The sequence below is a fragment of the Ranitomeya imitator genome, chromosome 4 (assembly GCF_032444005.1).
Source record: "Ranitomeya imitator isolate aRanImi1 chromosome 4, aRanImi1.pri, whole genome shotgun sequence".
NCBI classification, from domain to species: Eukaryota; Metazoa; Chordata; class Amphibia; order Anura; family Dendrobatidae; genus Ranitomeya; species Ranitomeya imitator.
In genome coordinates, this window is record NC_091285.1 from 321,905,709 (window position 1) to 321,920,103 (window position 14,395).

Genomic DNA, 14,395 nt, shown 5'->3' on the forward strand with positions numbered 1-14,395 from the left:
AAGAAACACAGACCTCTCTTGCCTCCAGAGAAATACCCCACAGCAAATAGCAGCCCCCCACATATAATGACGGTGAAATGAGAGGAAAGCACATACGTAGTATGAAAACAGTTTCAGCAAAATGAGGCCCGCTAAAGCTAGATAGCAGAGGATACAAAAGTGAACTGCGCGGTCAGCGAAAAACCCTTCAAAAAACCATCCTGAAATTACTTGAACTCATGTGCCAACTCATGGTACATGAAAAGCAATTTCAGCCCACTAGAGCAACCAGCAGCAGAGAATCACATATCTGCAGGCTGGACTAAAAACCAAATTAAGCAAAACACAAAACAGGAAAATCCAAACTTAGCTTGTCCAGAAGGTTCTAGGAGCAGGGAGCAGAGGTAACAAGACACACTGGATACATTGATAACCGGCGAGGAAATGCCAGCAAAGCCAGGTTAAATAGGAAACTCCCATATGCTGATGGAACAGGTGGAACCCAGAAACCCAGGAAAGACAAGTCACCCAGTACCATCAGTAACCACCAGAGGGAGCCCAAAAACAGAACTCACAACAGCCCACGCAGTATCTAACACAGCCCACGCAGTATCTAACACAGCCCACGCAGTATCTAACACAGCCCACGCAGTATCTAACACAGCCCACGCAGTATCTAACACAGCCCACGCAGTATCTAACACAGCCCACGCAGTATCTAACACAGCCCACGCAGTATCTAACACAGCCCACGCAGTATCTAACACAGCCCACGCAGTATCTAACACAGCCCACGTAGTATCTAACACAGCCCACGTAGTATCTAACACAGCCCACGTAGTATCTAACACAGCCCACGTAGTATCTAACACAGCCCACATAGTATCTAACAATGTGAGCACCATATCCCTGTTAAAAAAAAAGAATTAAAATAAAAAATAGTTATATACTCACCTTCTGTCGGCCCCCGGATCCAGGCGAGGCATTTAGCGATGCTCCCTGTGACGCTCCTGTCCCAAGAATGCATTGCGGTCTCGCGAGATGATGACCGCTACGTCATCATCTTGCGAGACCGCAATGCATGGCCCGGAGCGTTGTGAGGAGTGGGAAAGGCGCCGGAAGGGGAGTATATAATGATTTTTCATTTATTATTATTTTTAACATTAGATCTTTTTACTATTGATGCTGCATAGGCAGCATCAATAGTAAAAAGTTGGTCACACAGGGTTAATAACAGCGTTAACGGACTGCGTTACACCACGGCATAACACGGTGTAACACAGCCATTAACCCTGTGTGAGTGCTGACTGGAGGGGAGTATGGAGGGGGCACTGACAGAGTAGGAAGGGGCGAATTCACAGCCGGACTGTGCCCGTCGCTGATTGGTCGCGGCCAGCAGGCCGCGACCAATCAGCGACGCGGGATTTCCGTTACAGACAAACAGATGGAAGTGGCCCTTAGACGATTATATAGATAGATGGCTTTTGCTGCGGAGTACAGCTAAGAAAATATCAAGGAAATCCTACTAAAAGAGTTAAACTTTATATGGGGTTAATCAGAATCACTTTAAATGATGGCAGCTCTGTACTGAATACTATTTGAATGTGATTCGTTAATTCTGAACACTAACATGTCCCCAATTAGCAACCACATTATTTTACTACAGGTGTTTGTTTTTTTTCACGCCTCTAAATGGATTCAGTTTGTTTCTCAATGGATTTGTACAGAAAAAGTTATTTTAGTATGATTTTATTACATGACAAATGTGTAGACTTTTTATATCCACTGTACCGCTATGACCAATTATCTCTCGCCTGGCACTGCTTTCAACGATGATTTTCTTGAAATGGATTACAGAGTAAAGGTACCGTCACACATAACGATATCGTTAATGATATCGTTGCTTTTTGTGACGTAGCAACGATATCGTTAACTAAATCGTTATGCGTGACAGCGACCAACGATCAGGCCCCTGCTGGGAGATCGTTGGTCGCTGGGGAAAGTCCAGCACTTTATTTCGTCGCTGGATCTCCCGCAGACATCGCTGAATCGGCGTGTGTGACGCCGATTCAGCGATGTCTTCACTGGTAACCAGGGTAAACATCGGGTTACTAAGCGCAGGGCCGCGCTTAGTAACCTGATGTTTACCCTGGTTACCATTGTAAATGTAAAAAAAAACAAACACTACATACTTACATTCCGGTGTCTGTCCCCTCGCCGTCAGCTTCCCGCACTGACTGTGAGCGCCGGCCGGCCGTAAAGCACAGCGGTGACGTCACCGCTCTGCTTTACGGCCGTCTGGCGCTGACACAGTGCAGGGAAGCTGACGGCGAGGGGACAGACACCGGAATGTAAGTATGTAGTGTTTGTTTTTTTTTACATTTACAATGGTAACCAGGGTAAACATCGGGTTACTAAGCGCGGCACTGCGCTTAGTAACCCGATGTTTACCCTGGTTACCAGGGGACTTCGGCATCGTTGGTCGCTGGAGAGCTGTCTGTGTGACAGCTCTCCAGCGACCACACAGCGACGAAACAGCGACGCTGCAGCGATCGGCATCGTTGCCTATATCGCTGCAGCGTCGCTTAATGTGACGGTACCTTAAAACGGATGGAACATAATGGAGAAGCCAGTGTCTGATTCATGCTGCTTGTTGCTCGGGCAGCGGCAGCATGAATTAGCTGACCGGTTTCCTTTGCTGGGTCAATGTGGCAACTTGACATTAAGGTACCGTCACATTAAGCAACTTTCCAACGAGAACGACAGCGATCCGTGACGTTGCAGCATCCTGGATAGCGATCTCGTTGTGTTTGACACGCAGCAGCGATCAGGATCCCGCTGTGACATCGCTGGTCGTAGCTAGAAGTCCGGAACTTTATTTGGTCGTCAGGTCGGCGTGATTCATCATGTTTGACAGCAAAAGCAACGATGCCTCCTATGTTTTTTCATGGAGCGAACAACCAGCGAGAACGATAAGTATGTCACTGGATCGCTCCTCAATCGTTCTGCTGTTGCCGTGTGTGACGTCTCCTAGCGACCTAAACAGCGACGCGGCAGCGATCGGCTCGTTGTCTATATCGCTGCAGCGTCGCTTAATGTGACGGTACCTTTAGGATTCTAAGATTCCCCATTAGCATACTTACCTTGGTGAAAATGCATTCTAATGCATGGGATAAAACTCAGCAAATTATCTCACCCAAAAGATAGAATACCAAAGAGTTTTTTACTTGTTGCCACTATATTTTCTATTTATTTTACAACATTTTATGGTGGTTCAGTGACTGTTCCCATGCAATGCTAAGTTCTTTGTGGGTACATTACTTTTGTGCCCATACTCCAAAGAACAAACTGATAAGGAAATTAGATTGGGAGTCCCCCTGGGAACAACGAGTAACTAATAAACATTTTTTAAGGAATACAATTGAGGGTTTTTGTTTGTTTTTTCAAGAAAATTTGAACAGTAATGCTCTGTAATTTATATCAGCTATCAAGGTTCTTCAATAGAATTCGTCCAAATGAACATTTTGCTTCCCCCACCCCTCAATGCTCAGGTGTGACTTCAGACCATGAAGTCTCCCTGTAGTCACACCCCTGGTGGTCTAGGTTCACTAGTATGCCAATACAAAAGGTACAGCTGTCCTCCAGCCAGATCAATAGTACAAGGCATCAGATTCATCACTAGAAGGCTTTGACCCTCTAGAGACCTTTATCCTTTGTATCTGGAACCAGTAGTTTGTTTCCTTTGTCACAACATATTTCCATGATTTGCAAGGTTTCTACATCCCCAAATTTCATTCTGTTTTCTCATCAGGTTTAATCACTAGACAGAAAAAAATTGTCCTTTACCAATACAGCCTTGGCGAAACGTTCCTTCAAGATACAATACGTCAAGAGAAAATTGAGCAAAAGTTTAATTAGCCTTAAAAGCTACACAGAAAAGTAGAATCATAAATCATGCTGTAATGTCATATCCGGTGCATGAGCTCAGGTTTCCTTCTCAGTCATTGTTCACACTTATGGTGTTTCGATCACAGATCACAGTATCATTATGTGCTCCTTTTAGGCTACGTTCACATTTGCGCCGCTCCCGGCTGCGTCGGGCGCAGCCGCGGCGACGCACGCGCCATGCGCCCCTATATTTAACATGGGGGCACATGGACATGCGTTGCATTTGCGTTTTGCCACGCATGCGTCGCTGCAGCGCATGCGTCAGGGCGCAGGGAACGCTGCATGATGCAGTTTTTCCTCGCCCAAAACCATGCAAAAAGCGACGCATGCGTCGCAAAACGCAGCGTTTGTGCATGCGTTCATATTTGCGTTGTGCGTAGCGTTGCCGACGCAGCGCCGCACAACGCAAATGTGAACGTAGCCTTAGATAACTACAAAAGTCAATTGTGTGCGATCCTAAAGATTGCCACTTGAGATTAAGAACAGCCATCGCATGATCACATTATTGATTCTCCCAATAAGATTCAGCACATATTCTTAGTGGCGTGAACATCCTTGAGCCTCGACAATAAACATGTAGCCACTATTGACGAATTTGATGGATGAGCGTAACAATGTGACAACCCAGCTCCACCGAAGCTTTGCCTGTCAGAGCTGCCCGAAACAGGCTTGAAAACATCAAAAGTTGCTGAATCTTTGCACAATTCTGAGTTGGGCAATACATTTTAGACTTTTCAATTTTCAGTTTTCTGGTTTATACACTTTGATAAATTGGGACCCTAGTTTCAGTTCACATTAGTTGGTATTTGCAAACAATACTACCTCTATTTTGCATCTTTATTGGTTGGTAAACATTAAACAGAAGAAGCATTTCATCACCAGCATTGACGATATAAAGATCCTATTATACAACTCATAGCCACAACAGGTGAAAATGTAAAATCTCTCATGTCCTTGCTGATGGCTAATAAAAAAACATTGTAAAATGTCACACCACTGGTCCGATCAGTACACATTTCTATCTATCCTGGATGCCAATGCAGTCAGAAACAATGATGGAGGAGGGAGAGTCAGCTGACGTTCCCTCTACCATCATTCTACCTTTGCATCTGATGTTGCAGCGCAGCGGGCGCGATGACGTCACTATTTTGTGCCAAGCCCTGAAGAGCTTCAGAACACTTAAACAGTAAAATATCGATATTTGCAGATGATACAAAACTATGTAAAGCAGTTAATACAAGAGAAGATAGTATTCTGCTACAGATGGATCTGGATAAGTTGGAAACTTGGGCTGAAAGGTGGCAGATGAGGTTTAACAATGATAAATGTAAGGTTATACACATGGGAAGAGGGAATCAATATCACCATTACACACTGAACGGGAAACCACTGGGTAAATCTGACAGGGCGAAGGACTTGGGGATCCTAGTTAATGATAAACTTACCTGGAGCAGCCAGTGCCAGGCAGCAGCTGCCAAGGCAAACAGGATCATGGGGTGCATTAAAAGAGGTCTGGATACACATGATGAGAGCATTATACTGCCTCTGTACAAATCCCTAGTTAGACCGCACATGGAGTACTGTGTCCAGTTTTGGGCACCGGTGCTCAGGAAGGATATAATGGAACTAGAGAGAGTACAAAGGAGGGCAACAAAATTAATAAAGGGGATGGGAGAACTACAATACCCAGATAGATTAGCGAAATTAGGATTATTTAGTCTAGAAAAAAGACGACTGAGGGGCGATCTAATAACCATGTATAAGTATATAAGGGGACAATACAAATATCTCGCTGAGGATCTGTTTATACCAAGGAAGGTGACGGGCACAAGGGGGCATTCTTTGCGTCTGGAGGAGAGAAGGTTTTTCCACCAACATAGAAGAGGATTCTTTACTGTTAGGGCAGTGAGAATCTGGAATTGCTTGCCTGAGGAGGTGGTGATGGCGAACTCAGTCGAGGGGTTCAAGAGAGGCCTGGATGTCTTCCTGGAGCAGAACAATATTGTATCATACTATTATTAGGTTCTGTAGAAGGACGTAGATCTGGGGATTTATTATGATGGAATATAGGCTGAACTGGATGGACAAATGTCTTTTTTCGGCCTTACTAACTATGTTACTATGTAACACTTGATGCCAAGACCAGAGCAACAGGGACTGGGGGAAGGGAGTATTTATAATTTTTAATGTGGGGCCGATTACACTGTATTGAGGACTATGTGGGGCCCCTCATACTGTATGTAGATCACAGTTGGGGCATCATACTCTGCAGGTGGGTACAGTAGTCACACTGCGCATATGGAAGGTACTGTGGAAGAATTCACTGTGGGTGTATCATACTGTGTTTGGGGGGCACTTTTGTCAGCATCATACTTTACCATCTGTAGTATTCATTAATTCAAAGTTTTATAGCCTTTGTCATTACATAAGTAAATTAGGCCATTGGGCTAAATGCCTTTACTCCTCTTACATAACATTATTCCAGAATGCCCCATTTGTGATCTGTTAATTAAAATGTACTTTGTTTTTGGGACAAATCCTTGTGTATCTCCCCCAAATTTTTGAATGGCCTTTTCTTAACAATCCTTTCAAGGCTGCAGTTACCCCGGTTTCTTGTGCACCTTTTTCTACCACACTTTTTCCTTCCTCAACTTTCCATTAATATGCTTGGATACAGCACTCGGAACAGCCAGCTTCTTTAGCAATGACTTTTTGTGGCTTACCCTCTTTGTGGAATGTGTCAGTGACCGCCTTCTGGACATCTGTCAAGTCAGCAGTCTTTCCCATGATCATGGAGCCTACTAAAAACAGACTAAGGGACCATTTGAAATGCTTAGGAAGCCTTTGCAGGTGTTCAGTCTTAATTATTAAAATTTACAGAGATAATGGCTTGGGTTTTCATTGGCTGTGAGCCATAATCACCAACATTAACTGAAATAAACACTTGAAATAGATCACTCTGTTTGTAATGGCTCTATATAGGAGTTTCACTTTTTGTATTGAAGAACTGAAATTAACTGTTTGATGATACTCTAATTTAGTGAGAAGCACTCATCAAGTTAGAGAAAGGAATTACTGACCCGGGATCATGGCGTGGATGCTGCTGCCACCTCACACTCCGATGCACGGTTCACACGAGCTTCCTGAGGGAGTGAGATTGTGTGGCTTTTAATTATTGTCTTACGTTCTTTTATCCTGTCTTATCATATTGTATTGGTGTCCTTATGATAAAGTTAACAGTCTGTCAATCCCGTTTGGGTTATTACTGATTATTCAAAGCAATGCTTTTTGGTTATGTAGTCAGTTGTCTGCTTAAATCAATGCTTTACAGCACTTCTGTATGTTTCCAATTAGGAATTTAGATTGTAAGGCCATGTGCACACGCTGTGGATTCCGTTGCGGAATTTTCCGCTGCGGATTTGACTAAATCCGCAGTGCAAAAAGTACTGCGGATTTATCGCGGATTTTTGAGCGGTTTCCACTGCGGTTTTAGACACCTGCGGATTTTTAACATGGAGCAGGTGCCAATCCGCTGCGGATTCCGCACAAAGAATTGACATGCTGCGGAAAATAAACCGCAGCGTTTACGCACGTTTTTTTCCGCAGCATGTGCACAGCGGCTTTTGTTTTCCATAGGTTAACATTGTACTGTACACCGCATGGAAAACTGCTGCGGATCCGCAGCAAAAACCGCAACGTGTGCACATACCCTTACATAGTTATTAAGGTTGAAGGAAGACTTTAAGGCTTCTTTCACACTAGAGTCGGAATCTCCCCGTCGCAATGCGTCGGGGAGAGATTCCGACGCTAGCGTTTGCTGCATTGCACAATGGGTGCAGCGGATGCATTTTTCCGGCACATCCGCTGCCCCATTGTAAGGTGCGGGGAGGTGGGGGCGGAGTTCCGACCGCGCATGCGCGGTCGGAAAAAGCGGTCCGTCAGGAGAAAAAAACGTTACATGTAGCGTTTTTTGCTCCCGACGGTCCGCAAAAGCACGACGCAACCGTCGCTCGACGGATGCGACGTGTGGCAATCCGTCGCAAATGCGTCTTCAATGCAAGTCTATGGGGAAAAAACGCATCCTGCAAGCACTTTTGCACGATGCGTTTTTTCTGCAAAACGACGCATTGTGACGGATTGCAGAAAACGCTAGTGTGAAAGTAGCCTAAGTCCATCTAGTTCAACCCATAGCCTAACCTAACATGCCCTAACATATTGATCCAGAGGAAGGCAAAAAACCCATGTGGCAAAGAGTAAGCTCCACATTGGGGAAAAAAATTCCTTCCCGACTCCACATACAGCAATCAGACTAGTTCCCTGGATCAACGCCCTATCAAGTAACCTAGTATATATAACCTGTAACATTATACTTTTCAAGAAAGGCATCCAGTCCCCTCTTAAATTTAAGTAATGAATCAATTATTACAAAATCATACGGCAGAGAGTTCCATAGTCTCACTGCTCTTACAGTAAAGAACCCGCGTCTGTTATTATGCTTAAACCTTCTTTCCTCCAAACGCAGAGGATGCCCCCTTGTCCCTGTCTCAGGTCTATGATTAAAAAGATCATCAGAAAGGTCTTTGTACTGTCCCCTCATATATTTATACATTAAAATAAGATCACCCCTTAGTCTTCGTTTTTCCAAACTAAATAGCCCCAAGTGTAATAACCTATCTTGGTATTGCAGACCCCCCAGTCCTCTAATAACCTTGGTCGCTCTTCTCTGCACCCGCTCTAGTTCAGCTATGTCTTTCTTATACACCGGAGACCAGAACTGTGCACAGTATGCTACGGTAAGTGTGGTCGAACTAGTGACTTGTATAGAGGTAGAATTATGTTCTCCTCATGAGCATCTATGGCTCTTTTAATGCATCCCATTATTTTATTTGCCTTTGTAGCAGCTGCCTGACACTGGCCACTGAATATGAGTTTGTCATCCACCCATACACCCAGGTCTTTTTCATTGATGGTTTTGCCCAGAGTTTTAGAATTAAGCACATAATTATACATCTTATTACTTCTACCCAAGTGCATCCCATTAGGGATATATTTCTTCTGTTATAGGTTTAAGATGCATGAAACAGACTATAGAAATAATGTGAAGTATATTAAAGCATATTAAGTGTTCGATAAAACACACATGGCAAGCAAGAACATTCACTGAAAATTTTAGTTTTCCGCACATTGTGTGAATAGGTTATTGGTTAGGGGGGCCAAGAGAAACGATGACTGACATGATGCTACTTACTGATGAATCGGAAACAAGTGTGGGTTTTACTAAAATGTTATAAATGTAGGCCAGCTCAATGCAGTAACCAAGATCACTACCCTGTGTAATAAAGGATAACAGCAGCTTATCTATCATGTGCCACTTCTAAAAAAAAAATAAATAAATAAATAACTGCTGACAAAGGATGCACCTATTACGCGTGCCCCATTCTTACCAGGAAAGCAGATGGCATTAGCCCTCCCGTAGCCAGCTCCCTGCTATTAGGCTGCCATGAGATCATTAAATGGAAGGTGATAATTTCTAGTTATATCTGACATTATGAAGTGATAAATCTATATATATATATATCTATATATATATATATATATATATCTATATCTATATATATATATATATATATATATATATATCTATATCTATATATATATATGCACACCACAGGATGAACACTAGGAAGCAAACCGGATCACATGTAGTCAGCAGCCACTTTACCATAACATAACTATCTCCTTGGCAAAAAACGACTGAGTACTGACTACCCACTGGTGAAGCCGCCTCATCTCAATAATCCTGCATACCGCCACTACCCACAGGTAGAGACGCCTCACCTCAATAATCCTGCAGACGACCACTGTCCACCGGTGGAGACCCCTAACCTGAATAGTGCATATCTCAAGAATATAGGTTCAAACACCTCGTGAGCATACAGGTGACAGCCCCCCCCAACTCGCCCGCCGCGCACAGGTGACGGCCCCCCCAACTCGCCCGCCGCGCACAGGTGACGGCCCCCCCAACTCGCCCGCCGCGCACAGGTGACGGCCCCCCCACTCGCCCGCCGCGCACAGGTGACGGCCCCCCCACTCGCCCGCCGCGCACAGGTGACGACCCCCCACTCCCTGCCGTGCACAGGTGACAGCCCCCCACTCGCCTGCAGTACACAGGTGACAGCCCCCCACTCCCTGCCGTACACAGGTGACAGCCCCCCACTCCCTGCCCTACACAGGTGACAGCCCCCCACTCCCTGCCCTACACAGGTGACAGCCCCCCACTCCCTGCCCTACACAGGTGACAGCCCCCCACTCCCTGCCGTACACAGGTGACAGCCCCCCACTCCCTGCCGTACACAGGTGACAGCCCCCCACTCCCTGCCGTACACAGGTGACAGCCCCCCACTCCCTGCCGTACACAGGTGACAGCCCCCCACTCCCTGCCCTACACAGGTGACAGCCCCCCACTCCCTGCCCTACACAGGTGACAGCGCCACACTCCCTGCCCTACACAGGTGACAGCCCCCACACTCCCTGCCCTACACAGGTGACAGCCCCCCACTCCCTGCCCTACACAGGTGACAGCCCCCCACTCCCTGCCCTACACAGGTGACAGCCCCCCCACTCCCTGCCGTACACAGGTGACAGCCCCCCACTCCCTGCCCTACACAGGTGACAGCCCCCCACTCCCTGCCCTTCACAGGTGACAGCCCCCCACTCCCTGCCCTACACAGGTGACAGCCCCCCACTCCCTGCCCTACACAGGTGACAGCCCCCCACTCCCTGCCGTACACAGGTGACAGCCCCCCACTCCCTGCCGTACACAGGTGACAGCCCCCCACTCCCTGCCGTACACAGGTGACAGCCCCCCACTCCCTGCCCTACACAGGTGACAGCCCCCCACTCCCTGCCCTACACAGGTGACAGCGCCACACTCCCTGCCCTACACAGGTGACAGCCCCCCACTCCCTGCCCTACACAGGTGACAGCCCCCCACTCCCTGCCCTACACAGGTGACAGCCCCCACACTCCCTGCCCTACACAGGTGACAGCCCCCCACTCCCTGCCGTACACAGATGACAGCCCCCCACTCCCTGCCCTACACAGATGACAGCCCCCCACTCCCTGCCCTACACAGGTGACAGCCCCCCACTCCCTGCCGTACACAGGTGACAGCCCCCCACTCCCTGCCATACACAGGTGACAGCCCCCCACTCCCTGCCCTACACAGGTGACAGCCCCCCACTCCCTGCCGTACACAGGTGACAGCCCCCCACTCCCTGCCGTGCACAGGTGACAGCCCCCCACTCCCTGCCGTACACAGGTGACAGCCCCCCACTCCCTGCCGTACACAGGTGACAGCCCCCCACTCCCTGCCGTACACAGGTGACAGCCCCCCACTCCCTGCCGTACACAGGTGACAGCCCCCCACTCCCTGCCGTACACAGGTGACAGCCCCCCACTCCCTGCCGTACACAGGTGACAGCCCCCCACTCCCTGCCGTACACAGGTGACAGCCCCCCACTCCCTGCCGTACACAGGTGACAGCCCCCCACTCCCTGCCGTACACAGGTGACAGCCCCCCACTCCCTGCCGTACACAGGTGACAGCCCCCCACTCCCTGCCGTACACAGGTGACAGCCCCCCACTCCCTGCCGTACACAGGTGACAGCCCCCCACTCCCTGCCGTGCACAGGTGACAGCCCCCCACTCCCTGCCGTGCACAGGTGACAGCCCCCCACTCCCTGCCGTAAACAGTTGACAGCCCCCCACTCCCTGCCGTGCACAGGTGACAGCCCCCCACTCCCTGCCCTACACAGGTGACAGCCCCCACACTCCCTGCCCTACACAGGTGACAGCCCCCCACTCCCTGCCGTACACAGATGACAGCCCCCCACTCCCTGCCGTACACAGGTGACAGCCCCCCACTCCCTGCCCTACACAGGTGACAGCCCCCCACTCCCTGCCCTACACAGGTGACAGCCCCCCACTCCCTGCCGTACACAGGTGACAGCCCCCCACTCCCTGCCATACACAGGTGACAGCCCCCCACTCCCTGCCGTACACAGGTGACAGCCCCCCACTCCCTGCCGTGCACAGGTGACAGCCCCCCACTCCCTGCCGTACACAGATGACAGCCCCCCACTCCCTGCCGTACACAGGTGACAGCCCCCCACTCCCTGCCGTACACAGGTGACAGCCCCCCACTCCCTGCCGTACACAGATGACAGCCCCCCACTCCCTGCCGTACACAGGTGACAGCCCCCCACTCCCTGCCGTGCACAGGTGACAGCCCCCCACTCCCTGCCGTACACAGGTGACAGCCCCCCACTCCCTGCCGTACACAGATGACAGCCCCCCACTCCCTGCCGTACACAGGTGACAGCCCCCCACTCCCTGCCGTGCATAGGTGACAGCCCCCCACTCCCTGCCGTGCACAGGTGACAGCCCCCCACTCCCTGCCGTAAACAGATGACAGCCCCCCACTCCCTGCCGTGCACAGGTGACAGCCCCCCACTCCCTGCCGTACACAGGTGACAGCCCCCCACTCCCTGCCGTGCACAGGTGACAGCCCCCCACTCCCTGCCGTGCACAGGTGACAGCCCCCCACTCGCCTGCAGTACACAGGTGACAGCCCCCCACTCGCCTGCAGTACACAGGTGACAGCCCCCCACTCGCCTGCAGTACACAGGTGACAGCCCCCCACTCCCTGCAGTACACAGGTGACAGCCCCCCACTCCCTGCCGTACACAGGTGACAGCCCCCCACTCGCCTGCAGTACACAGGTGACAGCCCCCCACTCCCTGCAGTACACAGGTGACAGCCCCCCACTCCCTGCCGTACACAGGTGACAGCCCCCCACTCCCTGCAGTACACAGGTGACAGCCCCCCACTCCCTGCCGTACACAGGTGACAGCCCCCCACTCCCTGCAGTACACAGGTGACAGCCCCCCACTCCCTGCCGTACACAGGTGACAGCCCCCCACTCCCTGCCGTACACAGGTGACAGCCCCCCACTCCCTGCAGTACACAGGTGACAGCCCCCCACTCCCTGCCGTACACAGGTGACAGCCCCCCACTCCCTGCCGTACACAGGTGACAGCCCCCCACTCCCTGCAGTACACAGGTGACAGCCCCCCACTCCCTGCCGTGCACAAGTGACAGCCCCCCACGTCTCTCCCCAGCAGTAACAGACACGGGCGCTCACCTTCTGCTGCCGCCGGGTCATGTCCGTGGGCTGCTTGGCGTTGAACGGGTAGGCTATGCACCTCATAACGAACACATAGAGCTGTAAGCGGCTCCGGCGCTCCCGCTCCTCCCGCTGCGCCCGCTCCTGCTCCTCTCTGCCCTCGCTGCCGGTGGACGGGCTGGGGCTGGCGGGTCTGGCCAGGGTGGAGCGCACGGCGGCGTCTCTGGGATCTCGGGGAGCAGCATGCACGGTCCGGTGAGGCGCGGTGACGACCAGAACATCTCTCCGGTCTTCTTCCAGTAACTCCTCCGACTCTTCTTCGCTGGAAGACGGGTCCAACATCCTCCAGCGCCGCTGGCAGCCCCGGACCTTTCCTGTCCGCCGCACACACCTTTCCGGACACGTTGAGTTGCAGGCTGTTTCCACAAGAAGGGGGCGTGGTGTGAGCCCGGTCCGCCCGTGTCAGGCAGCGGCTCCTCCGCCGCCGCCGCCGCACAAGTTTGGGGGGAGCACTTGTTGCGCGCTGCAGCCCGTGTCCTCCGTCTGTGCAGTGTGTACATGGTGGGCTGCATGTGGGAGGGCGCCAAGCCTGCAGTGTGAGGGGTGCTGTCAGGAGCAATGGCGCGGTATGCAGGTGCTCACATATGTCGCACGGCACACCGGCACCTCTGCTACCGTCACACCTGGATTTGGACTTATTATTTGCTTAAGTTACGGTGTTGTCTCAAGAACGTAAAGGGGTAAAACTGAAAGTGTTTGTAAAAAACAGGACCTTTACAATTTACCTCATTAAAAATCCTCTGTTGGCACTCAGAAGTGGGATTTTTAGATTGTGTACACTTTGTTGCCTAGGTTACCGACCACCGCAGTCCCAGCCAAACCAGCCACTAGGTAAGGAATAGGTGGACAAGGAGAAAGCTGGCGCCACTCTGAAGCTGCCTGGATGGCTGTGCCCCTGCGCTTCACCCACACTGCAGAAGCAACGCTCCCTCTGCCAGCAGCCTGGGAGCCAGCTCTGTACTGGCCAGCGGTGCCATCATGCTATTGGGCGCAGGCTCGGACTGGCCCACGGTAACAGGGGAATCCCCCGGAGGGCCCCGTGCAGATCTGGGCCCCAACCCCACTGTATGGGCAGTACTTGGCATAATTCACTTGATTCACGCTGTACAGAAAAAAGCAGCATCACATCATTCATTAACCATGCTACCCAGATTATTATTGCATAGAGAAATAGGTAAATAGTGTAATATTTGCATGCAGATGAAAAGTGGGCCCCCCAAG

General features: G+C 50.5%; 1 protein-coding gene across 7 annotated transcripts in view; it reads right to left on the bottom strand.

Annotated features, from left to right (window-relative positions):
* CADPS2 (calcium dependent secretion activator 2) overlaps nucleotides 1-13,541 on the bottom strand; it is an 854,105-nt gene extending 840,564 nt beyond the window's left edge. For 6 of the 7 annotated variants that reach the window (XM_069764893.1, XM_069764892.1, XM_069764891.1 and 3 more), the window contains exon 1: nucleotides 13,133-13,532. In XM_069764893.1, the coding sequence (XP_069620994.1) occupies nucleotides 13,133-13,456 (324 nt within the window). In that variant the 5' untranslated portion in view covers nucleotides 13,457-13,532. Of the gene's footprint in view, nucleotides 1-13,132 lie in introns of all 7 variants that reach the window. The other variant, XM_069764895.1, reaches the window with a different exon arrangement.
* Nucleotides 13,542-14,395: the final 854 nt, after the last annotated feature.